General features: G+C 45.2%; 1 protein-coding gene across 1 annotated transcript in view; it reads right to left on the reverse strand.

Annotated features, from left to right (window-relative positions):
• Positions 1 to 27,778, reverse strand: part of LOC121581835 (netrin receptor DCC-like) — a 205,239-nt gene that overhangs the window by 56,342 nt on the left and 121,119 nt on the right. Inside the window, exons 14-18 of the mRNA XM_045213884.1 lie at positions 26,929 to 27,123; positions 19,811 to 19,843; positions 10,862 to 10,927; positions 2,772 to 2,928; positions 30 to 262 (exon numbers count right to left, since the gene is read on the reverse strand). Of these exons, the coding sequence (XP_045069819.1) occupies positions 30 to 262; positions 2,772 to 2,928; positions 10,862 to 10,927; positions 19,811 to 19,843; positions 26,929 to 27,123 (684 nt within the window). The remainder of the gene's footprint in view (positions 1 to 29; positions 263 to 2,771; positions 2,929 to 10,861; positions 10,928 to 19,810; positions 19,844 to 26,928; positions 27,124 to 27,778) is intronic.

Consider the following 27,778-nt stretch of genomic DNA (forward strand, 5'->3'; position numbering starts at 1 on the left):
ACAATCCCTAACATTCTGCCTGGTCTTACCTGAGTGGCTGCTCTTGCTGCCCATCTGGCTCTCTGATTGGCTGTGACTGACAGACTGAGACCTGATTTCCTGGATAGAACCCTGGATGGGCGAATCGCGTCCGGAGGGGGCGGCGCTGACAGGCTTCTCCATGTTCTTCAGTTCCATCTCCTCATGGTGGATCCACAGGTCTGGAGGTCTCAGGTCCTTCTGACTGCCTTTTCTCTTCCCAGCACTGTGGGTGGCACGCTTCCTATAGAGGGGAGGGAGCGGGAGAAGAGGAGAGGAGGTTAGTAAGAAACAAGTAGATACTTCTGACTGCCTTTCCCCCTCCCTGCACTGTGGGTGACACGCTTCCTATAGAGGGGAGGGAGAGGAGAGGAGAGGAGAGGAGAGGAGAGGAGAGGAGAGGAGAGGAGAGGAGAGGAGAGGAGAGGAGAGGAGAGGAGAGGAGAGGAGAGGAGAGGAGAGGAGAGGAGGGAGGGGAGTGAGAGAGAGAGAGAGAGAGAGAGAGAGAGAGAGAGAGACAGACACAGAGAGAGCTAGATAGAGGGAGAGCGAGATGGAGAGAGAGAGAGAGAGAGAGAGAGAGAGAGAGAGAGAGACACAGAGAGAGCTAGATAGAGGGAGAGCGAGATGGAGAGAGAGAGAGAGAGAGAGAGAGAGAGAGAGAGAGAGAGAGAGAGAGAGAGAGAGAGAGGGAGGGAGGGAGAGAGAGAGAGAGAGAGAGAGAGAGAGAGAGAGAGAGAGAGAGAGAGAGAGAGAGAGAGAGAGGGAGGGAGAGAAGGGACCCACACTTGCCACCGCCTCACCACCAGTCAAACCCAGCTCAAAACACTGTTCACATTTTAATTACATTCACTTAATTATCAAACTGTATGAATCTCAATGACGCGTAACAAGAGTTTCACCGTGAGCATCTCATCACTCTAATTATAGAGGCATCTCAGCCCCTGTATAGATATGTGTGTGTGTGTCGATTTCATTCACAGGTGGGTTGGCTGTAATAAACTGGCTTATTCAAGCATTGAAGTAACCAAGGGTCATGTTGAAAGAAGCAGTGCAGTGCACAGAGAACACTTGTCTTGTTGGGGCATGAGTCAGGACCTTGAGTCCTACAGGTTGATGAGTCCTAACCTTGGCTGTGCGAGGAGGGTTTAGGGTATTGTTTCGATTGTTTCGCGATTGTTTATACCGATCTAAAACTATGCATAAATCTGCGATGCGTTGGGCTAGAAACAAGCGATAAAATGCCAGAAGAAGATGCGACTGATGCACTTGGGAATATCTTTGGTTAGTCTCTATGATATTCAGAAGCTGAGCTCCAACCTTCTAAAGTCGAGGAGTCAAAGAAATTGGACTTTGCTTGGGAAGTAATCTTATACAATGTGTGACTGTCGCTATTAATTGATCTATTCACTTTCTGTAAAAGAATATGTAGAATTAAATTGAGGGTTCATATAAATTATCATAATAAAACATATTAGCGGAATAACATTTGAAATAATCGGGTCTAGACTTTATTTTCCTTATCCACCATCATCATCATCATCATTAAATAGCCTATCTAAAATATGTCACACATCTTGTTAAACGATGTAGAATTGCAGGAAATGAGCTTCAGAAGAACAACATTTTCCCAGGTCTCTCAAATTAAACAAAATCAAGCTGGTGGTGTATTTAATATCGGCTATCTCAATAAACAATAAAACAGGGTGGGGGCGTGACTTAAAGATCCTGGTGTAGAGAACAGGGCCCAGATTCACAAAACCTTCTTAAGGACACATTGTTTCCTTAACTTTATACTTAAGAAGAAACTTACGAAAAGTTGCTATTCCTCAATAAAGTTATTGAAAATGTTCTTAAGTTTATTCTTATGTTTCTTACATTTTACATTTGACATTTTAGTAATTTAGCAGACGCTCTCATCCAGAGCGACTTAGAGTTAGTGAGTGCATATATTTTTATACTGGCCCCCTGTGGGAAACGAACGAACACAACCCTGGCGTTGCAAGCGCCACGCTCTACCAACTGAGCTACACGGACACGGACACGGTCTTCACACAGACACACACGTGGACAAACGTGGACACACACACACACACGGACACACACACAGACACACACACGGATGCTGAAAGGATCTAATGAATTACGTATCAGTAGGTCTTCACTAATAGGAGGGTGTGAAAGATCTGTGGAGAGGCTGTACCGTCAGAAGTCTAACTTACAGAGAACAAGACAGAGAGAACCTCTCCTCTCAGATAACTAGCACTGTGCAAATATCAAACAGAATGCTTAATAAATGTAACATGTGACATAAGAGTGTCATCCCAGAGCTAAGGGCTTGAAAGGAGAGAAGATAAGCCACTAGCAAACTGCAGTGGAGTCCAAATTGTGTCCAAAATGGCACCCTATTCCCTATATAGTGCACTACTTTTGACAGGTATCCGGTTAAAAGTAGTGTACTATAAAGGGAATAGGGTGCCATTTGGGACGCATCACAACAAAGGGATATCTCCTCAGAGGGACAACTGTTCTGTTCCCATGTCTCTAGTACAAAGAGAGTTTATATAAAGAGGGGGAACAGTCAACCCTGAGTAGTGAAAACATGGGGCCTGATGAGAAGAGAGGAGAGGAGAGGAGAGGAGAGGAGAGGAGAGGAGAGGAGAGGAGAGGAGAGGAGAGGAGAGGAGAGGAGAGGAGAGGAGAGGAGAGGAGAGGAGAGGAGAGGAGAGGAGAGGAGAGGAAGTCCAACTTACTTCCTCTGTTGTGCGGAGGAGCGCCGGGTGCAAATGAGCGCAACTATGACGACCACTACCACCGTTACTGCTCCCACAGAGACCACGATGATGACCAGGAGGTTGCTGTTCTTCTGGGGAGTCACGCTGCCGTGGGGAGGACGCATCTGACCAATGTCTGAAATACAACAGGGACAGGAAATAGGATTGTTGGACAAGAATGTAATGGTATACCGCTTGTGATGCTCTAATGTGAATGCTAATGGTAAAATGCTAGTGATGCTATAATGTGAATGCTAATGGTAAAATGCTTTGGATGCTATAATGAGAATGCTAGTGGCAAAAATGCTAGTGATGCTGTAATGTGAATGCTAATGGTAAAATGCTAGTGACGCTATAATGTGAAAGCCAATGGTAAAATGCTAGTGACGCTATAATGTGAATACTAATGGTAAAATGCTAGTGGTAGCTTAGTGGTTAAGAGCGTTGTGCCAGTAACCGAAAGGTTGCTGGTTCTAATCCCCGTGGGTTAGTGTACTGTAGTCAGAGAACAGTGGGTGGTGTTATCTATTCAGAGCACAGTGGGTGGTGTACTGTAGTCAGAGAACAGTGGGTGGTGTTATCTATTCAGAGCACAGTGGGTGGTGTACTGTAGTCAGAGAACAGTGGGTGGTGTACTGTGGTCAGAGAACAGTGGGTGGTGTACTGTAGTCAGAGAACAGTGGGTGGTGTACTGTAGTCAGAGAACAGTGGGTGGTGTTATCTAGTCAGAGCACAGTGGGTGGTGTACTGTGGTCAGAGAACAGTGGGTGGTGTACTGTAGTCAGAGAACAGTGGGTGGTGTACTGTAGTCAGAGAACAGTGGGTGGTGTACTGTAGTCAGAGAACAGTGGGTGGTGTACTGTAGTCAGAGAACAGTGGGTGGTGTACTGTGGTCAGAGCACAGTGGGTGGTGTACTGTAGTCAGAGCACAGTGGGTGGTGTACTGTAGTCAGAGCACAGTGGGTGGTGTACTGTAGTCAGAGCACAGTGGGTGGTGTTAACTAGTCAGAGAACAGTGGGTGGTGTACTGTAGTCAGAGAACAGTGGGTGGTGTACTGTAGTCAGATCACAGTGGGTGGTGTACTGTAGTCAGAGCACAGTGGGTGGTGTACTGTAGTCAGAGCACAGTGGGTGGTGTACTGTGGTCAGAGAACAGTGGGTGGTGTACTGTAGTCAGAGCACAGTGGGTGGTGTACTGTAGTCAGATCACAGTGGGTGGTGTACTGTAGTCAGATCACAGTGGGTGGTGTACTGTAGTCAGATCACAGTGGGTGGTGTACTGTAGTCAGATCACAGTGGGTGGTGTACTGTAGTCAGAGAACAGTGGGTGGTGTACTGTAGTCAGAGAACAGTGGGTGGTGTACTGTAGTCAGAGAACAGTGGGTGGTGTACTGTAGTCAGATCACAGTGGGTGGTGTACTGTAGTCAGAGAACAGTGGGTGGTGTACTGTAGTCAGAGAACAGTGGGTGGTGTACTGTAGTCAGAGAACAGTGGGTGGTGTACTGTAGTCAGAGAACAGTGGGTGGTGTTATCTAGTCAGAGAACAGTGGGTGGTGTACTGTAGTCAGAGAACAGTGGGTGGTGTACTGTAGTCAGAGAACAGTGGGTGGTGTTATCTAGTCAGAGAACAGTGGGTGGTGTACTGTAGTCAGAGAACAGTGGGTGGTGAACTGTAGTCAGAGCACTAACAGACAGACTGTGCTCCAAACACCCTGTTTCCAACAGTACGGGGGGGATTCCTTTCAGTTGAAAACACCAGCGGTTTCCAAACGGCCTGAGGAAAATAACAAACACTGCAACGCAACAAGACAAATTGAGAGAGCTATGCACATTTCCATGGCTGGTACCATGCAGTGGTGTGTGTGTGTGTGTGTGTGTGTGTGTGTGTGTGTGTGTGTGTGTGTGTGTGTGTGTGTGTGTGTGTGTGTGTGTGTGTGTGTGTGTGTGTGTGTGTGTGTGTGTGTGTGTGTGGTGTGTGGTGTGTGTGGTGTGTGTGTGTGTGTGTGGTGTGTGTGTGTGTGTGTGCGCGCAGGCTGCCATCAGTCGCGTGCTCCCTCTGAGTGGTGTTGTGTTCGCTCTCCTCATGATCATGGGGGGTTAAGTGTGAAGGATAGATCCACTGTGGTGCCTCCAAGCCCACACACCCACACATTGTATGTGGCTTCTCCACGCTACTCTCTTCAAGGTCACAATCACGGGTGATGGAGAGTGTCATCAATTCAACCTGTCCCTCCGTTTCATTTTCACCGCCCCCCCATCTCAAAGAAATGACAGATATACTGACGCCTTTAACTCTACCTGGACTCCATTACCAAGCTTTTATACAGCAGCCACAGACAATCCACCTCCCCCGCGTCCCAAAGACCACCCTATTCTCTCTGTAGTGCACTACCTTTGACCGGGGCCCATAGGACCATTTGAGGGGCTGCCATAGACTGTAGACTGTATTTCATTAGGGCTAATACAGTGGCCGTCTATAACAACAACCTGTCTCAAAACCCTCAGGCTACTATGACCTCCTCCTACCAGCTACTCAAACAGAACGGCCTACGCAGTATACAACGTGTGTGTGTGTGTGTCTATGTGTGTGTGTGTATATATATATATATATGTATATATGTGTGTGTGTTCTGGAATATTCTACGGGTTCTATTGTTCTATTCTATTCAACATGTTATATTGTAAACAAATACCCTTTGGTAATATCAGAATGCTAGTCTTTGTTAGAAGTCTTTGTCAGAGCAGCTGGTAATCAACATGTTGTGGTAGTCATCTCACGTTGCACTCCTCAACTGTCTACAACGCATCACAAGTTAACTTACTATAGATCGAATGACCTGTCAAACGCCGATAAAACAACTTGAAAGCAGACTAACCTCAGTAGCCTTTTAAACAACAACAGTAAATGAAAAGCTTTTTGTGTTAGTGTCTCTCAGTTGTGTAGCTAGGTAACCCACAAGAGAATAACATCACAGAAGCATCACCAGATATAACCGCTGTCATCCCAGCAGGACAACCATGCAGAACACAGGTAAAGCTTTGAATATCTTTTTTCTGCACAACGTCTTGTGAAAACCAATTACATTACATAAAGACAGCGTTCACATTGACAAACTCGTGTTGCTGGCAAACCAACATAAATGGCAAATATTTATTTGATTCCTTGTATAATACAACTTTTGTTATTGTTAACAATAAAACAGCTGCTGATATTGACTTGCAGTTGTTTTGATGAAGGCATGACTATCAGTATGCTGGCACTTTACTAGAGCCCTACCCAGCCCTGTGACCTTCAGGCCCTACCCTACCCAGGACCACAACGTTCAGGCCCTACCCTACCCAGGACCACAACGTTCAGGCCCTACCCTACCCAGGCCTGTGACGTTCAGGTCCTACCCTACAAAGGACCACAACCTTCAGGCCCTACCCTACCCAGGCCCACAACGTTCAGGCCCTACCCTACCCAGGACCACAACGTTCAGGACCACAACGTTCAGGCCCTACCCTACCCAGGCCCACAACGTTCAGGCCCTACCCTACCCAGGACCACAACGTTCAGGCCCTACCCTACCCAGGCCCGTGACGTTCAGGCCCTACCCTACCCAGGACCACAACCTTCAGGCCCTACCCTACCTAGGCCCACAACCTTCAGGCCCTACCCTACCCAGGACCACAACCTTCAGGCCCTACCCTACCCAGGACCACAACCTTCAGGCCCTACCCTACCCAGGACCACAATGTTCAGGACCACAACGTTCAGGCCCTACCCTACCCAGGACCACAACCTTCAGGTCCTACCCTACCCTACAGCACAACGTTCAGGCCCTACCCTACCCACAACATTCAGGCCCTACCCTACCCCACAACGTTCAGGCCCTACCCTACCCAGGCCCACAACGTTCAGGCCCTACCCTAACCAGGACCACGACGTTCAGGCCCTACCCTACCCAGGCCTGTGACGTTCAGGCCCTACCCTACCCAGGACCACAACCTTCAGGCCCTACCCTACCCAGGCCCACAACGTTCAGGCCCTACCCAACCCAGGACCACAACCTTCAGGCCCTACCCTACCCAGGACCACAACCTTCAGGCCCTACCCTACCCAGGACCACAACCTTCAGGCCCTACCCTACCCAGGACCACAACGTTCAGGACCACAACGTTCAGGCCCTACCCTACCCAGGACCACAACCTTCAGGTCCTACCCTACCCTACAGCACAATGTTCAGGCCCTACCCTACCCCACAACGTTCAGGCCCTACCCTACCCCACAACCTTCAGGCCCTACCCTACCCCACAACGTTCAGGCCCTACCCAACCCAGGCCCACAACGTTCAGGCCCTACCCTACCCAGGACCACAACCTTCAGGCCCTACCCTACCCAGGACCACAACCTTCAGGCCCTACCCTACCCTACAGCACAACGTTCAGGCCCTACCCTACCCCACAACGTTCAGGCCCTACCCTACCCCACAACGTTCAGACCCTACCCTACCCCACAACGTTCAGGCCCTACCCTACCCAGGACCACAACGTTCAGGCCCTACCCTACCCAGGCCAGATTGCTTCTGCCAAATGTAAGGCCCAGCTCGGCCATACCCTGCCCGAAACCCAAACTCAGAAATATCTTCCTCTGTTAGTAAATCCATTAGCTGCTCCTCTCTGTCTGTCACTCGCTCTCTGCCTGCTGCTCGCTCTGCATGAACTCTGCTCATGGTGGCTCTGAGTTTAAGTATCCATAGCAACGGCTCCGCTTGGGCTGCTCTGCTCAATGACGAGACATGAGAGAGCAGTTAGCTGTAGCTAATTTTCATTACTCGAAACTCTGACGAAACTCAACGAAGATTATTATTTTCTGTGAAATAATCTCTCCGGTTTTATATTTGACGAGGTTGAGGCGCTTCTGACACCATGTTATGATCTTAGTCAGATATGACTGTACTGCGCAGCAGAGCACGAGGAAATGGCCCAGCTTCAAAATGTTAGTGATCAATTCAGTGATACCCGAGCCCCTTGCCCGTACCCTAGTTATTGATGAATTAACAGGCCCTACCCGGCCCTAACCCTCAGGTCGAATGCCAGAGCTCTAAACTCTGATCTCAACTAGAGGAGAAGCCTTAGAAGAAACCATCTCGGTCTGTTCTCTAGGTTTAACAAGATGACATGAAACCTTTTCAAATTGGCTTCGTTCATATTGGAACTCAACAGTCATGTTTTTTTTTCTCTCTCGCTTTTACTCGATAATTATCCGGTCTAGCTGTCTCAACAACAATAGTTATTCCAGCAGAAACATCAGATAATGTATGTTAGTCCCCTCAGACATTGTGTACGTCCCAAATGACGCCCTATTCTCTTTAAAGTGCACTACTTCAAACCAGGGACCTAGTCAAAAGTAGTGCACTATAAAAAAAGGTGCCGTTTGGGATGCAGACATTGTGTGTGTATTGACTCTGATGTTAGACTCCAATTCCAGTCCGGTTCCGCCTCGATGCTCATCTGCTATATTAGGGCCATTTCAACAGAATTATCTCCTATTCACTTAGATGGCTTTTCAGATGTTTTCAAGATGGAATCCCAACGTTCCCAGGCGAAGAGAAACACAGATTGCACACATGTATCTTTCAGACTGGGTTTGGATAAACATAGATAGCGCAATCTGTTATTTTCTTGCAAGGCCTTCTAGGAGTGGGGCAGACTATTGGATAGTTTTATAAAACTAGGTAGGCTAACAATTTAGGAGGAAAAAACAATAACACAACTAGACAACCAAATTAATCGTAATATCTGGGCCTCAATCCAATCCCCATCAGCGTCATTTCATAAGTAAAACAGTTGGAACATTAGTAGAACATAAGATTCATGGTTGTTGGATAGTTCTATAAAACTAAGTAGGCTAACGACTAAAAGACGAACAAAACATCAGCCTAATATCTGGCTCTCAATACCAGTCTGTGTAAATTCCATGAGTATCCATCGAGTGTTTTGACCTTCACCTCAGTCAAGGTCAAAACACTAAGAACATTTTAGTATAAATCACATTTTAGTAGAACATCAAGGAACATGTACACCATCCGGAACATCTAGGGACATTCTAAGAATGTTTAGTAGAACCAAAGAACCCAGGCAGACAAAATGAGATGACTCTCTGTCCCACAACACCTGACCAATCCCGGCTGTGATCTCAGCCCGTCTCTGGGACAGGATAGATGACTCCTCCCCTGCTCAGGGTCACTAGTCTGGACATCCGGCTGGCGCACTTACTGTACTCCTATGGCACTGTGTTCCAAATGGTACACTATTCCCTTTGTAGTGCACTACTTTTAACCAGAGCCCATACAGTATGGACAGTATGTGTGCCAACTGGATGGTCCAAAGTAGTGCACTAAATAGGGAACAGGGTGTCATTTGGGACGCAAGCTCTGCCTCTGTTTCACACTGCTCCTGTCCATTGAGAACCAGGTATTATACACAAGAGGTCTGTGCTTCGTTAGTGAACTCTGACCTCTACCATGCTGGAAGGTGACAGGCTCAACCATCTGCTCCAATCAGAAGGACAGACAGAAACCACCGGTTACCTCCTAATTCATCCCAGCAGGCATTGCAGCGGGTCAGCGAGCATGTTGTCATACCAACGAGCCCAGCCGATCCCCGGTTACGTTCTGCCAACACTCTCAAGTGTGATTACAGATTACTGCGTGTGTGTGCGTGTCTGTGTATGCATGTGTGTGTGTGCATGTGTTTGTGTGTGTGTGCAACTTGTAGTGAATTTGGTGGGGAAGCCCCGACATGGGTGGGGTTATCATATACATGAAAGGCTACTCAGACTGGAAAGGGTTAGTGTTAGGGTTACTCAGACTGGAAAGGGTTAGTGTTAGGGTTACTCAGACTGGAAAGGGTTTGTGTTAGGGTTACTCAGACTGGAAAGGGTTAGTGTTAGGGTTACTCAGACTGGATATCCCCTGCTCCTTCCTTCTCTAGTCTACCCCTCTCTCCCTCCTTTCCATCCTCTCCTCTGCTCATCCTTCTCTAGTCTGCCCCTTTCTCCCTCCCTCCCTTCCTTCTCATAAACCTGCAGCCCGTGATGATCTGGTGCTCCTTAATTAACAGACAGATTTCCCAACAGAGACAGCTCCACAGCCTGCCATGTGTACAGAGCCTTCGTATATCTAGGCAACTAGTCTATAGTTCCCAGACCAGGAAATTAACTAGGCTACCTATTCCCAGAGCTGTTTCCAGGTCTGCTAAAAGATAGACTAGTTGATTTTACAGTAGGGAGCCGTTTCCAGGTCTGGGAACAGATAGACTAGTTGATTTCACAGCAGGGAGCCGTTTCCAGGTCTGGGAACTATAGACTAGTTGATTTCACAGTAGGGAGCTGTTTCCAGGTCTGGGAACAGATAGACTAGTTGATTTCACAGCAGGGAGCCGTTTCCAGGTCTGGGAACAGATAGACTAGTTGATTTCACAGCAGGGAGCCGTTTCCAGGTCTGGGAACAGATAGACTAGTTGATTTCACAGTAGGGAGCCGTTTCCAGGTCTGGGAACAGATATACTAGTTGATTTCACAGCAGGGAGCCGTTTCCAGGTCTGGGAACAGATAGACTAGTTGATTTCACAGCAGGGAGCCGTTTCCAGGTCTGGGAACTCTAGACTAGTTGATTTCACAGTAGGGAGCCGTTTCCAGGTCTGGGAACAGATAGACTAGTTGATTTCACAGTAGGGAGCCGTTTCCAGGTCTGGGAACAGATAGACTAGTTGATTTCACAGTAGGGAGCCGTTTCCAGGTCTGGGAACAGATAGACTAGTTGATTTCACAGTAGGGAGCTGTTTCCTGTGAAATCTGTGCCTGGCACAACAGAACCAAATGCAAAAGTCCCCAAAGTACCCAACCCACCCACATAGCACTCCTGACAGGCTAAAGCAAACACTCAAAGTACTTGAAAGATGTCGAATAGTATTTGAACCCAAGTCTAGTATACTTAACTCTGGACACAGCACAGGGCGGTAACACTAGGGAGCAATTAAGGCTGTGTGGCAGAAATGCATTTTGGGTTGTAGGGGTGCTTACCGTTCAGACTGCTCCTATCGATCAGGTTGTTGTCAGAAGGCCAGTAGCCACCATCTCCATGGCGACCTGTAGAAAAGAGAGAGAGTGGGGGGGAGCAGAGAGAGAGAGAGAGATAGAGAGAGAGAGATAGAGACATAGAGAGAGAGAGAGATAGATAGATAGAGAGAGAGAGAGAGAGAGATAGAGAGAGAGAGATAGAGACAGAGAGAGAGAGAGAGAGAGATAGAGAGAGACAGAGAGATAGAGACAGAGAGAGAGAGAGATAGAGAGAGACAGAGAGACAGAGAGAGAGAGAGAGAGAGAGAGAGAGAGAGAGAGAGACAGAGAGAGAGAGAGAGAGAGAGAGAGAGAGAGAGAGAGAGAGAGAGAGAGAGAGAGAGAGAGAGAGAGAGAGAGAGAGAGAGAGAGAGAGAGAGAGAGAAACAGAGAGAGAGAGAGACAGAGAGATAGAGAGAGAGAGAGAGACAGAGAGAGTGCAGGAAGAACAAATAAGAATGCTGTTATATTTAGTGTTCAAACTTGAGGTTATTTAGAGAGAGAAAAATAAAAATAGTTACCTATTTTAAGAATATATTATTTTCTTTGATTCAATTATGACACAGTGTATGAAATGTAATATGAGCCTAAATTGCAATCCAGAGAGGCAATATACACTATACTACAGACCACTATACTATACTACACTATACTACAGACCACTATACTATACTACACTATACTACAGACCACTATACTATACTACACTATACTACAGACCACTATACTATACTATACTACAGACCACTATACTATACTACAGACCACTATACTATACTACATACCACTATACTATACTACAGACCACTATACTATACTATACTATACTACAGACCACTATACTATACTACAGACCACTATACTATACTATACTACAGACCACTATACTATACTACAGACCACTATACTATACTACAGACCACTATACTATACTGCACTATACTACAGACCACTATACTATACTATACTATACTATACTACAGACCACTATACTATACTATACTACATACCACTATACTATACAACAGACCACTATACTATACTATATTACAGACCACTATACTATACTACAGACCACTATACTATACTATACTACATACCACTATACTATACTATACTATACTACAGAACACTATGCTATACTATACTATACTATACTACAGACCACTATACTATACAACAGACCACTATACTATACTATACTACAGACCACTATACTATACTACAGACCACTATACTATACTATACTATACTACAGACCACTATACTATACTATACTACAGACCACTATACTATACTATACTATACTACATACCACTATACTATACTATACTATACTATACTACAGACCACTATACTATACTGCACTATACTACAGACCACTATACTATACTACAGGCCACTATACTATACTACAGACCACTATACTATACTATACTATACTATACTATACTACAGACCTCTATACTATACTACAGACCACTATACTATACTGCACTACACCACATACCACTATACTATACTACAGACCACTATACTATACTAGACTACAGACCACTATACTATACTATACTACACTACACCACAGACCACTATACTATACTATACTACACTATACTACAGACCACTATACTATACTACACTATACTACAGACCACTATACTATACTACAGACCACAATACTATACTAGACTACAGACCACTATACTATACTACACTATAATACAGACCACTATACTACACTACACTACACCACAGACCACTATACTATACTACACTATAATACATACAACTATACTATACTACACTATACTACAGACCACTATACTATACTACAGACCACTATACTATACTAGACTACAGACCACTATACTATACTACACTATAATACATACAACTATACTAAACTACCCCCCCCCCAAAAAAATAAAAAACTTCTCTCTCTTCTCAATATCCAATTACTGTATAGTACTACAGTAGTGGTCTGTAGTGTAGTGGTCTGTAGTGTAGTGTAGTGGTCTGTAGTGTAATGGTCTGTAGTGTAGTGTAGTGGTCTGTAGTGCAGTGGTCTGTAGTGTAGTGGTCTGTAGTGTAGTTGTCTGTAGTGTAGTGGTCTGTAGTGTAGTGTAGTGGTCTGTAGTGTAGTGTAGTGGTCTGTAGTGTAGTGGTCTGTAGTGTAGTGGTCTGTAGTGTAGTGGTCTGTAGTGTAGTGTAGTGGTCTGTAGTGTAGTGGTCTGTAGTGTAGTGGTCTGTAGTGAAGTGGTCTGTAGTGTAGTGGTCTGTAGTGAAGTGGTCTGTAGTGTAGTGGTCTGTAGTGTAGTGTAGTGGTCTGTAGTGTAGTGGTCTGTAGTGTAGTGGTCTGTAGTGTGTAGTGGTCTGTAGTGTAGTGGTCTGTAGTGTAGTGTAGTGGTCTGTAGTGTAGTGGTCTGTAGTGTAGTGTAGTGGTCTGTAGTGTAGTGGTCTGTAGTGTAGTGGTCTGTAGTGTAGTGGTCTGTAGTGTAGTGAAGTGGTCTGTAGTGTAGTGGTCTGCAGTGTAGTGGTCTGTAGTGTAGTGTAGTGGTCTGTAGTGTAGTGGTCTGTAGTGTAGTGGTCTGTATTGTAGTGGTCTGTAGTGTAGTGGTCTGTAGTGTAGTGTAGTGGTCTGTAGTATAGTGGTCTGTAGTGTAGTGGTCTGTAGTGTAATGGTCTGTAGTGTAGTGGTCTGTAGTGTAGTGGTCTGTAGTGTAGTGTAGTGGTCTGTAGTGTAGTGGTCTGTAGTGTAGTGGTCTGTAGTGTAGTGGTCTGTAGTGTAGTGGTCTGTAGTGTAGTGTAGTGGTCTGTAGTGTAGTGGTCTGTAGTGTAGTGTAGTGGTCTGTAGTGTAGTGGGCTGTATTGTAGTGGTCTGTAGTGTAATGGTCTGTAGTGTAGTGGTCTGTAGTGTAGTGTAGTGGTCTGTAGTGTAGTGGTCTGTAGTGTAGTGTAGTGGTCTGTAGTGTAGTGGTCTGTAGTGTAGTGGTCTGTAGTGTAGTGGTCTGTAGTGTAGTGTAGTGGTCTGTAGTATAGTGGTCTGTAGTGTAGTGGTCTGTAGTGTAGTGGTCTGTAGTGTAGTAGTATGTAGTGTAGTGGTCTACTATACTACACTATACTACAGACCACTACACTACAGACCACTACACTACACTTATTTTTTAAAACTTTAATAGCAGAGGAAGAACAAGAGCAGTTGTATGAAAGAATGATTCATAAAAGACATGTCTGGGATATAATTGATTTGTGAACAACAACAAAATATTGATGCTACAGTAGTGCTGCCTGTCACTCTTATATCTTGTATCAAAATATAGCTCTTATTCAGAACTTAAATGAACAGCACTCATTTCTATGATGACTGATTAATAAAATTATTGATCAGTGATTTGATTGTCACATTTATGGAAAAGCGACACGAACAGAGACTCTAAATCACATTCTAGAGCAGGGGCTCTAAATCACATTCTAGAACAGGGGCTCTAAATCACATTCTAGAACAGAGACTCTAAATCACATTCTAGAGCAGGGGCTCTAAATCACATTCTAGAGCAGGGGCTCTAAATTACATTCTAGAGCAGGGGCTCTAAATCACATTCTAGAGCAGGGGCTCTAAATCACATTCTAGAACAGGGACTCTAAAACACATTCTAGAACAGAGACTCTAAATCACATTCTAACAGGGACTCAAACACATTCTAACAGGGACTCAAACACATTCTAGAACAGAGACTCTAAAACACATTCTAGAACACATTCAAAGTCATTCATTATCTCACTGATCTATGAACGTCCTTTCTCCCAATTGATCAATTTCTGTCGCCACTGAGCCTGTCTGTGCTATGAGCTGTAGGCCACAGCTATAGACAGATAGACAGACAGACAAAGACAGACACGAGAGACAGAGAGAAAGAGAGAGAGAGAGAGAGAGAGAGAGAGAGAGAGAGAGAGAGAGAGAGAGGAGAGACAGAGACAGACAGACACACACAGGGTCTGCATGAAGTATTGCTAGGTCTTCTCTTTCCCTTACCATGAACCTGTGGTGACTGTGGAAGTAAGAACGAGCTATATGATAAATGGGCTGCATTAGGGTGACCACGGGAAAGGAGAACACATTCTGTTAGAACCCAACCTAGAAAAGAGGGAGCAGGCGAGACCTATCAAGCCATATCTATCCGCTGTGTCTGCCTCGCGTCACCCAGGAACCTAGAGAACATATCTATCTGCTGTGTCTGCCTGACTTCACCCAGGAACCTAGAGAACATATCTATCTGCAGTGTCTGCCTCGCATCACCCAGGAACCTAGGGAACATATCTATCTGCTGTGTCTGCCTCGCATCACCCAGGAACCTAGGGAACATATCTATCTGCTGTGTCTGCCTCAGTTCACCCAGGAACCTAGGGAACATATCTATCTGCTGTGTCTGCCTCAGTTCACCCAGGAACCTAGGGAACATATCTATCTGCTGTGTCTGCCTCAGTTCACCCAGGAACCTAGGGAACATATCTATCTGCTGTGTCTGCCTCGCATCACCCAGGAACCTAGGGAACATATCTATCTGCTGTGTCTGCCTCGCATCACCCAGGAACCTAGGGAACTTATCTATCTGCCGTGTCTGCCTCGCGTCACCCAGGAACCTAGGGAACATATCTATCTGCCGTGTCTGCCTCGCGTCACCCAGGAACCTAGGGAACATATCTATCTGCCGTGTCTGCCTCGCGTCACCCAGGAAACATATCTATCTGCTGTGTCTGCCTCGCATCACCCAGGAACCTAGGGAACATATCTATCTGCCGTGTCTGCCTCGCGTCACCCAGGAAACATATCTATCTGCTGTGTCTGCCTCGCATCACCCAGGAACCTAGGGAACATATCTATCTGCTGTGTCTGCCTCACTTCACCCAGGAACCTAGGGAACATATCTATCTGCTGTGTCTGCCTCACTTCACCCAGGAACTTAGGGAACATATCTATCTGCTGTGTCTGCCTCACTTCACCCAGGAACCTAGGGAACATATCTATCTGCTGTGTCTGCCTCGCATCACCCAGGAACCTAGGGAACATATCTATCTGCTGTGTCTGCCTGACTTCACCTGTTTGTTGTTCTTTCATAGAGGAGGAAAGAAAGAGAGTCATCAGTTACATCTCGGGGGGGAGGGCAGGAAAAGCCAGAAGGGCCAGGGAGGGGCCTGGGGAGGCTAAGGGGACCAGGGAGGGCCAGAGAGGGGCCAGGGGAGGCCAGAAGGGCCAGGGGAGGCAGAGGGGCCAGGGGAGGCCAGAAGGGCCAGGGGAGGCAGAGGGGCCAGAATGGCCAGGGGGGGCCAGGGGAGGCCAGAAGGGCCAGAGAGGCCAGGGGGGGCCAGGAGAAGGCAGGAGGGGATACGGGGGGCCAGGGGAGGTCTGGGAGTGCCAGAGGGGCCAGAGAGGGGCCAGGGGGTCAGGAGAGGCCAGGAGGAGGCAGGGGGTCAGGAGAGGCCAGGAGGAGGCAGGGGGTCAGGAGAGGCCAGGAGGAGGCAGGGGGTCAGGAGAGGCCAGGAGGAGGCAGGGGGGTCAGGAGAGGCCAGGAGGAGGCAGGGGGTCAGGAGAGGCCAGGAGGAGGCAGGGGGTCAGGAGAGGCCAGGAGGAGGCAGGGGGTCAGGAGAGGCCAGGAAGAGGCAAGAAAGGACAGGGAGAGGCAGGTGGGGCCAGAAGGACCAGGGAGGGGCAGAGGGGCCAGGGAGGGGCCAGGGGAGGCCAGGGGAGGCCAGGTGGATGGAGAGGGGCCAGGAGAGGCCTGGGAGGGTTCAGAGGAGTCACGAGGAGCCAGAGAAATGGCACCAACCATCAATCTCCAGCCTGGGCTTCCACCACATCCTCCCTGGAGCCATTTCACAAGATTTATATGCTGTGAGTGTGTGTGTGTGTGTGTGTGTGTGTGTGTGTGTGTGTGTGTGTGTGTGTGTGTGTGTGTGTGTGTGTGTGTGTGTGTGTGTGTGTGTGTGTGTGTGTGTGTGTGTGTGCACGTGTGTGTGTGCACTGTGTGTGTGTGTGTGTGTGTGTGTGTGTGTGTTAGGGCAAAGACCCACAAGGGCTTTCACTGAAGTCAATAAACTAATTTAGCCCCTGAGTCCTGGCCCACATTTGCTCCACTCCCAATATTTGATCTGTATTTATCTCTGTATTTTCATGCGTTTGGGACTCAACAACGTTAAACGCTATCCTTTGTCGAGGGTCATTTGAGGTCCCTGGGCCACAGTGCATTGAGTACAACGCCTGAGTGCAGTGACCATGTTAACTATGTCAAGGTCTCGATTGAGACAGATTTTTTTTTTTTTACATTCAGAGCTGGTACAGAATCCATGATATAAACCAACAAAATGTCCTCATTTTGAATTAAATAGACTGAAGAACTGCTGAAAAGCATTAACAGGTCACAATGAAGACATACAGAATAATTTTTAAATGCGTCTCAAATGACACCCTATTCACTATATAGTGGAGTGCCTTTGACAAGGGCCATAGAGTTCTGGTCAATGTGGTGTGCTATATAGGGAATAGGGTGCCTTTACATGGGAAATAATCTTTGGCTTTACACATGCCTTTCCTGATGAACGTTTATCTCTAAAAAACATATGGCTTATTTAATTAAATCTAGCTTAGAGTACTTTTTGGAATTAGATGTCCCTAAATAATCATACACTTCAATGAGACCATTTCATATGGTGACTAAAACGCAATCTCTTTTTTTTATCTCTCAAAATTGTTTGCACAAAACATCAATTAAAAGCTGTGCGAGAGTAGCCTGATGACTCCGTCGTTGGCTTCACACCTCAGGTCTGAGACCGCCATCGTTGAAGTCGTTTGTGGTGACGAGGGATGCGAGGGGCGTTGTACAAAACAAAGTAATGAGCAATTGGATCGTCTTTAACCAATTACAGTATCAAAGCCAAAGATACATTTTCAAACCGTCGCTCTACCGTTATGTGTTTTGGTAATGGCCCAACCCATCGGTTTCTGGACCAATCAGACGGCGCCGAATGTGTTGGCGTTCAGATACAGACTCATTTGAGGAGAAGAAACTAACGTCTGTGGGCGTGGCCTAGAGTTTGACCCGGAGCAAGGAGTCTGGGTAACCAGGCAAGTGTGAGAGCCCTTTGTGTGTGTGTGTGTGTGTGTGTGTGTGTGTGTATTAGTGAGTGAGAGAAAGAGAGAATTGCTTCAGGGGCACTGTATTACTATGGCTGACCCTGTAGAACAACACATTACACTGGACCTATCATACTACTATGGCTGACCCTGTAAAACAACACATTACACTGCACCTATCAAACTACTATGGCTGACCCTGTAAAACAACACATTACACTGCACCTATCATTTACATTTTAGCTATTTTTCATACTGGGAATCAAACCCACAACCCTGGTGTTACAAAACGCCATGCTCTACCAACTGAGCTACATCCCTGCCGGCCATTCCCTCCCCTACCCTGGACCAATTGTGCACCGCCCCATGGGTCTCCCGGTCGCGGCCGGCTACGACAGACTCTGGATTCGAACCAGGATCTCTAGTGGCACAGCTAGCACTTCGATGCAGTGCCTTAGACCACTGCGCCACTCGGGAGCACAAGTGACTGACCCTGTAAAACAACTCATTAGACTGGACCTATCATACTGCTATGACTGACCCTGTAAAACAACACATTTCATTGGACCCATCTGGTGTATGTGACAATAAAACATTTTTTTTCTCCTCTTAATTAAACCAGCTCTACATAAATAACTCTCATTAGTGTCATAGCAACAAAAAGACAAGAAAGTGGCATGTCCAAATACTAGCGTACTACATACTTCGGGCATCTTCCCAATTAAGTAGCCTAGTTTTGTTGTTGGCTACTTGAAGAGAACTAGGGCCTTTCACTAGCAGCCCACTTCTTCCAAGTGTTTATCTAATTCTACTTGATGAAGAGCTGAGATGAGCACAACATCCTGGAATTTAAACTCGATTTTCTAAATTTCGCATACTATTAAACATTCTATTTTCGCATACTGAGAATGCGTCATGCGCGATTGCGTTGTTTCCCGCCATTCATTGATTTCGGTAGCGCATCCCCATATCTAATTGATCAGCTGTTGTCAAAGCCCAAATTAGTATGACATCCGGGCATTTAAAGTATACTAAATTTTCTAAAATGTCACAAACTTTTACGGCCTATGTATAGAATGTATAATGTACAGTATTAAACATTATTTTTCTCCATACTCAAACGGCCTACTATTTTAGGACGCACGTTGGCCAGTGGTAGTGTTCTAAATGGCACCCTATTCCCTATATAGTGCACTACTTTTAAACACAGCCCATAGGGGTTCTGGTCAGAAATAGCGCACCAAAAAAAAATTGTAGGGTACCATTTGGAATGCACAAAGTGAAAAGGACTGCAGCCCCCCCAGCTAAGACAATTTACCACACAAAGGGTTCATTTAGAAACCTATTTCCAATTGAGATTTTCTAAAGGGGAATTATCAGCGGTGAGAGAAGTCACTCATGAAAGCAAGAGAAAGAATACGTGAGAGAGGCCACGTCTGTTTCTTGTTTTAATTTGGCTTTTTTTTTCTTTTTGAGAGGGGTGAGAAAAAGAGAGAGAGAGAGAGAGAGATTTGAATTTCCTTTTCATGGCATTTATTTAAACAGCTAGCTAATTGGCCTTCCTTCCCCGCTCCCTGAAGATAAGGCCCTAGTACCCTTCACCTGCTAGAAGTGATGTCAGAGGGAGTACGGATAAACACTCTAGTCTTACACACACACACTCACACAAACACTTCTAGTCTATCTGTCCGCATAGGAATGCAGTGCAATTGTGGACATGTTTAATGGTTACAAATGGCACAATCATTCTTGCGACAGTCTGTGTGGGCGTGGCTTCTTACCTTGATCGTTGGCCATCTTGTCTGGATGTTCCACTGAATGAGAGAGGGAGAGAGAAAGTGAGGGAGGGAGAGAGAATGAGAGATAGGGAGAGAGAAAGAGAGATAGGGAGAGAGAATGAGAGATAGGGAGAGAGAAAGAGAGATAAGGGGGAGAGAGAGAGGGAGAGAGAAATATAGAGGGGGAGAGAGGGAGAGAAATGCAGAGTGAGAGAGAGAGGGGGAGAGAGAGATAACAAATAACAATTTAGTGGTGAAGATTGCCTGGGGTAGAGAGAGAGAGAGAGAGAGAGAGAGAGAGAGAGAGAGAGAGAGAGAGAGAGAGAGAGAGAGAGAGAGAGAGAGAGAGAGAGAGAGAGAGAGAGAGAGAGAGAGAGAGAGAGCGAGAGAGAGAGAGAGAGAGAGAGAGAGAGAGAGAGAGAGAGAGAGAGAGAGAGAGAGAGAGAGAGAGAGAAGGGGTGTGTGATGCTCACTGCTCATATTTGTATATTGAATATCTAATAATGAAAGAGAAGGATTACCGTTTTGAATTTGGTCAAGTTTGTGTAGAAGAGGTGGAAGAATGTTTGTTATCCATCAATAATGATAAGCCACCAGGTGTAAACAACCTAGATGGAAAACTATTGAGAATGGTAGCAGACTGTATTGCCACCCCTATTTGCCATGTCTTTAACCAAAGCCTGAAGGAATGTGTGTCCACAGGCGTGGAAGGAAGCTAAAGTAATTCCACTGCCTTAAAAATAGTAAAGCTCCCTTTGCTGGCTATAACAGTCGACCAACCAGGTTGCTGCCCATTCGTAGTAAACTGATGGAGAAAATTGTGTTTGAACATATACAATACAATTTTTTAAAGAACAAGTTAACTACTGACTTTCAGTATGCATATAGGGAAGGGCACTCAACTTGTACTGCACTGACTCAGATGACTGATGAACGGTTAAAATAAATGGATAATGAGATGATAGTTGGAGCTGTATTGTTAGATTTCAGTGCAGCATTTGATATTATTGACCATAACTTGTTATTGAAAAAACGAATTTGTTATGGCTTTACATCACCTGTCATCATACGGTTGGAGAGTTACTTATCCAATAGAAAGAGAGTATTCTTCAATGGAAGCTTCTCTAACATCAGATATGTACAGTGCGGTGTCCCTCAGGGCAGCTGCCTTGGGCCGTTACTCTTCTTTATTTTGATTTGCCACTTGTCTTACAACAAGCTAAAATGACTATGTATGCTGATGATTGCACACTTTACTCATCAGCACCTACAGCCAGTGAGCTCACGAAGACTTAGCAAGGAGTTACAGTCAGTGTCCGAAAGGGTCATTAACAATAAACTGGTCTTAAATATATTGAAACCCAAAAGCATTGTATTTAGTTCAAAGCATTCTCTCAGACCTTAACCTCAACTGGAGTTGTGCGTAAAGGGTGTAACCATTGAACAAGTTGAAGAAGCTGAACTCCTAGGAGTAACATTGGATGGTCAGTTATCGTGGTCAAGTCATATTGACAAAGTTGTTGTGAAGATGTGGAGGGCTACGTCTGTTTATTAAAAGATGCTCTGTGTTTTTCACACAAAGATCAACTGTACTAGTTGTTCAGGCTCTGGTCTTGTCCCATCTTTGATTACTGTCCGATAATATGGTCAAGCGCAGCAAAGAAAGACCTAGAAAAGCTGCAGCTGGCTCAAAACAGAGCAGCACGCCTTGCCCTTAACTGCACACACATAACTAACATCAACAACATGCATGATAGTCTTTTCATGGTTGAGGGTTGATGAGAAATGGACTACTTCTCTTTCAGTCTTTTTTAAGAAACATTTGTGCGTTGAAAACGCCTAACCACTTGTATAATCTATTTGCATACACTTCCAACAGACATACAGTACATTCCCACCAGACGCCACTATGTGTTTCTTCACTGTAGCCAAAAAAAAACATTTTTAATGCATCGCTCAAGTTATGTATAGAGCCATGTGACCTGGGATGCTCTGCCACCAGAGGCAAAAAGCAGGTTTAGCTTTAAAAAAACGGATAAAATAACATCTTGTTTCACAGTGCCTCAACTCTTTCTAAAGATGTAATGTAACTGTACTGTATATAACAATATGTGCGTATGAATAGTGTGTAAATAGGATTTTTTTTGTTGTCTCTTGGTATCTTTCCTATATATACAGTGGGGGAAAAAAGTATTTAGTCAGCCACCAATTGTGCAAGTTCTCCCACTTAAAAAGATGAGAGAGGCCTGTAATTTTCATCATAGGTACACGTCAACTATGACAGACAAAATGAGGAAAAAAAATCCAGAAAATCACATTGTAGGATTTTTAATAAATTTATTGGCATATGATGGTGGAAAATAAGTATTTGGCCAATAACAAAAGTTTCTCAATACTTTGTTATATACCCTTTGTTGGCAATGACACAGGTCAAACGTTTTCTGTAAGTCTTCACAAGGTTTTCACACACTGTTGCTGGTATTTTGGCCCATTCCTCCATGCAGATCTCCTCTAGAGCAGTGATGTTTTGGGGCTGTCGCTGGGCAACACAGACTTTCAACTCCCTCCAAAGATTTTCTATGGGGTTGAGATCTGGAGACTGGCTAGGCCACTCCAGGACCTTGAAATGCTTCTTACGAAGCCACTCCTTCGTTGCCCGGGCGGTGTGTTTGGGATCATTGTCATGCTGAAAGACCCAGCCACGTTTCATCTTCAATGCCCTTGCTGATGGAAGGAGGGTTTCACTCAAAATCTCACGATACATGGCCCCATTCATTCTTTCCTTTACACGGATCAGTCGTCCTGGTCCCTTTGCAGAAAAAACAGCCCCAAAGCATGATGTTTCCAACCCCATGCTTCACAGTAGGTATGGTGTTCTTTGGATGCAACTCAGCATTCTTTGTCCTCCAAACATGACGAGTTGAGTTTTTACCAAAAAAGTTATATTTTGGTTTCATCTGACCATATGACATTCTCCCAATCCTCTTCTGGATCATCCAAATGCACTTCAGACGGGCCTGGACATGTACTGGCTTAAGCAGGGGGACACGTCTTGCACTGCAGGATTTGAGTCCCTGGCGGCGTAGTGTGTTACTGATGGTTGGCTTTGTTACTTTGGTCCCAGCTCTCTGCAGGTCATTCACTAGGTCCCCCGTGTGGTTCTGGGATTTTTGCTCACCGTTCTTGTGATCATTTTGACCCCACGGGGTGAGATCTTGCGTGGAGCCCCAGATCGAGGGAGATTATCAGTGGTCTTGTATGTCTTCCATTTCCTAATAATTGCTCCCACAGTTGATTTCTTCAAACCAAGCTGCTTACCTATTGCAGATTCAGTCTTCCCAGCCTGGTGCAGGTCTACAATTTTGTTTTTGGTGTCCTTTGACAGCTCTTTGGTCTTGGCCATTGTGAAGTTTGGAGTGTGACTGTTTGAGGTTGTGGACAGGTGTCTTTATACTGATAACAAGTTCAAACAGGTGCCGTTAATACAGGTAACGAGTGGAGGACAGAGGAGCCTCTTAAAGAAGAAGTTACAGGTCTGTGAGAGCCAGAAATCTTGCTTGTTTGTAGGTGACCAAATACTTATTTTCCACCATAATTTGCAAATAAATTCATTAAAAATCCTACAATGGGATTTTCTGGATTTTTTTTTCTCAATTTGTCTGTCATAGTTGACGTTTACCAATGATGAAAATTACAGGCCTCTCTCATCTTTTTAAGTGGAAGAACATGCACAATTGGTGGCTGACTAAATACTTTTTTTCCCCACTGTATATTGTTTTATTCAATTTGATCGGCACTTTAAAAATGGAGCCTGAAAGACCACAATTCTGAAGACTACAAATCTGATCTGTTTTTCATTTCTGTGCTCCCTTAATAGGATACAAAGGGTTCAAAGCACTGAACACCACAGAAGTGAACTGAGGAGAATGACATGTATGAATGCAGACTAGAAATTAGCTACATTTTCTGACAGCTCAACTACAGTAACACATATAGCAATGATTTATATTGAAAACTTGACACAGAGGTTCTCTATCATTTACTGTAGATGTCAATTGCCACGTAGCAGACAGACAGTATGATAATAGATCAGATATCTGAGCTTGATTAGCAGTATTTAGCTAGAGACCAGGGCCAGTATTCTTAAAGCGTCATAAAAATAAGAGTGCTGAACTAGGATCGGGTCACCTTGTCTATTCATAATAATCTATGTACAAAGGCAAAACTGATCCCAGATCAGCACTCCTACTCTGATATGCTTTATGAACACTGGCCCAGGATATGCTGTTAAAATAGCCCCAGAGGATCCACTTGGGACCTCCCTGTTCACTGTTAACTGTCTGCAACAGATGCTAAACAGCACTAATTAATCATTAATGTTCTCCTGCAAGATTAGCGGAGAGACGCTACTTAGCGTTAGCTCGTTTTCCCTTGGCCTACAGTGATGAAGTAGCATTAGCACAGCGTTAGCTCGTTTCCCTTGGCCTACAATGATGAAGTAGCATTAGCACAGCGTTAGCACGTTTCCCTTGGCCTACAGTGATGAAGACAAACAATGTGCTAACGCGACTGAAACTTACTTCAGAAAGTATTCACACCCCTTGACTTTTTCCACATGCTGTTGTGTTACAGCCTGAATTTAAAAAAAAATTAAGAATTGTCATTGGCCTACACACAATATCCCATAACATCAAAGTGGATTTATGTTTTCGACATTTTCACAAATTAATAAAAAATTAAAAGCTGAAATGTCTTGAGTCAATAAGAATTCAATCCCTTTGTTATGGCATGCCTAAATAAGTTCAGGAGTAAAACTTTGCTTCACAAGTCACATAATAAGTTGCATGGACTCACTCTGTGTCCATTAATAGTGTTTGGCATGATTTTTTTATGACTACCTCATCTCTTTACCCTACACATACAATTATCTGTAAGGTCCCTCAGTCGAGCAATGAATTTCAAACACAGATTCAACCACAAAGACCAGGGAGGTTTTTCAATGCCTTGATAAAGAAGGGCACCTATTGGTAGATAAAAAGAAATAAAAAAAGCAGACATTGAATATCCCTTTGAGCCTGGTGAAGTTATTAATTACACTTCGGATGATGTATTAATACACCCAGTCACTACAAAGATACAAGCGTCCTTCCTAACTCAGTTGCCGGAGAGGAAGGAACCCGCTCAGGGATTTCACCATGAGGTCAATGATGACTTTAAAACAGTTACAGAGTTTAATGGCTGTGATAGGAGAAAACTGAGGATGGATCAACAACATTGGAGTTACTCCACAATAGTAACCTAATTGACAGAGTGAAAAGAAGGAAGCCTGTACAGAATAAAAATATTCCAAAACATGCATCCTGTTTGCAACAAGGCACTAAAGTATTTACCTTTTTGTCCTGAATACCAAAGTGTTATGTTTGGGGCAAATCCAATACAACACATTACTGAGTACCACTCTCCATATTTTCAAGCATAGTGGTGGCTGCATCATGTTATGGGTATGCTTGTAATCGTTAAGGACTGGGGAGTTTTTCAGGATAAAAAAGAAATGTAATGGAGCTAAGCAGAGGCAAAATCCCAGAGGAAAACCTGGTTCAGTCTGCTTCAGTGTGAGTTCATCTTTCAGCAGGACAATAACCTAAAACACAAGGCCAAATCTACACTGGAGTTGCTTACCAAGAACACAGTGAATGTCCCCGAGTGGCCGAGTTACAGTTTTGACTGAAATCCACTTGAAAATCTCTTGGAAAGCTCTTAGAGACGTACCCAGAAAGACTCACAGCTGTAATCGCCGCCCAACGGTGCTTCTACAAAGTATTGACTCAGGGGTGTGAATAGTTATGTAAATTAGACATTTCTGTATTTCATTTTCAAAACATTTGCAGACCTTTTTAAAAACGTGTTTTGACTTTGTCGTTATGGGGTATTGTGTGTAGATGGGTGAGAAAATGTTTTATTAAATCAATTTTGAATTCAGGCTGTAACACAATAAAATGTGGAATAAGTCAATTATGAATACTATGAATACTTCCTGAAGGCACTGTAAACCACACCGCAAGCCTTCTGAGTATTACCATATTACCATGGGTGGACAATATTACTAATAGTTTATTTACAATGCAAAAAATTATGGGTGGAACAAAATCATGTCAGAGGCTAGTTGGGAATATCAGGGATGGATGGACCATAACTAAATCCTGGTTGGAGGAAGAATCGTCACCAGAATCAGGAGGGAGTAAGCAGGGAGAGACTCCTCCGGCTGGGAATCCTCCAACCAGGGACTTAGTTAGGGTTTCACGTAGCTCAGTTGGTGGCGTATGTAGCTTGCAACGCCAAGGGTAATGGGTTTGATTCTCGCTGGGCCCACCCATAAACTAAAATCTATGCACGCATAACTGTAAGTTACTTTTGGATAAAAGTGTCTGCTAGATGGCATATTATATTATATTATTAAACCTAGGTGTACATAAGGATGAGAAGTGAAGTAGGATAGGCTAGTCATCCTGTACCTTTGATGGTCCTGAACTGGATGGGAGGCTAAGATGGTGAGCTAACAGGGCTGGATGTAAGGGTGAGAGGGGAGAAGGTAGTAAACAGGGCTGGATGTAAGGGTGAGAGGGGAGAAGGTAGTTAACAGGGCTGGATGTAAGTGTGAGAGGGGAGAAGGTAGTTAACAGGGCTGGATGTAAGGGTGAGAGGGGAGAAGGTAGTTAACAGGGCTGGATGTAAGGGTGAGAGGGGAGAAGGTAGTTAACAGGGCTGGATGTAAGGGTGAGAGGGGAGAAGGTAGTAAACAGGGCTGGATGTAAGGGTGAGAGGGGAGAAGGTAGTTAACAGGGCTGGATGTAAGGGTGAGAGGGGAGAAGGTAGTTAACAGGGCTGGATGTAAGGGTGAGAGGGGAGAAGGTAGTAAACAGGGCTGGATGTAAGGGTGAGAGGGGAGAAGGTAGTTAACAGGGCTGGATGTAAGGGTGAGAGGGGAGAAGGTAGTAAACAGGGCTGGATGTAAGGGTGAGAGGGGAGAAGGTAGTTAACAGGGCTGGATGTAAGGATGAGAGGGGAGAAGGTAGGCTGAAAGTAACTGTGAGAAAGGTAATGATAGACTAGTCATCCTGTACCTTTGTTAGTCCTGAACTGGAGGGGGTCTGAGAGGGGGCCCACTCCCTTGGCATTCTTAGCCTGGATCCTGAAGTAGTAGACAGTGTCCAGGTTCAGGTCCATCACCTGGTGGGTCAGACGGTCTCCACTGATACTCTCCATAACCCAGTCATCTATAGGCATGTTCTTATCCAGACTGTAGTAGAGGATATAGCCTGGTAGAGAGGAAAGGTAACACAACATAGACTCCATAACCCAGTCATCTATAGGCATGTTCTTATCCGGACTGTAGTACAGGATATAGCCTGGTAGAGAGGAAAGGTAACACAACATAGACTCCATAACCCAGTCATCTATAGGCATGTTCTTATCCAGACCGTAGTACAGGATATAGCCTGGTGTGTTAGAAAGATAACAACACAGAGAGAGAGAGAGACTAAGTAACAACCCCTGACAATGACTATAGGAGTTGGCAAGACAGCCCAAACAGATCTGTGACCAGGAGGGGAGGAGAGTGGAGGAGGGGAGAAGAGGGGAGGGGAGGAGAGGGTAGGAGAGAGGAGGAGGGGAGGAGAGGAGAGAGGAGGGGAGGAGAGGAGGAGGAGGAGGAGAGGAGAGGAGGGGAGGAGAGGAGGGGAGGAGAGGAGAGAGGAGGGGAGGAGAGGAGGAGGAGGAGGAGAGGAGAGGAGGGGAGGAGGGGAGGGAGGAAGAGGAGGGGAGGAGGACGATGGGTCTTCTATGGGAGAAGGGGAGGGTAGTGCTTGGAGGATGAAAAGGCAAGCCATCCCTGGGCTGGACCACACAGACAAAATGGATTACTACTCTTGAGGAGGGGTTTTAAGCTGGGGGCAACACACTCAGGCTAGTACT

This window comes from Coregonus clupeaformis, unplaced genomic scaffold, assembly GCF_020615455.1.
Source record: "Coregonus clupeaformis isolate EN_2021a unplaced genomic scaffold, ASM2061545v1 scaf0166, whole genome shotgun sequence".
In the NCBI taxonomy this organism is placed as follows: Eukaryota; Metazoa; Chordata; class Actinopteri; order Salmoniformes; family Salmonidae; genus Coregonus; species Coregonus clupeaformis.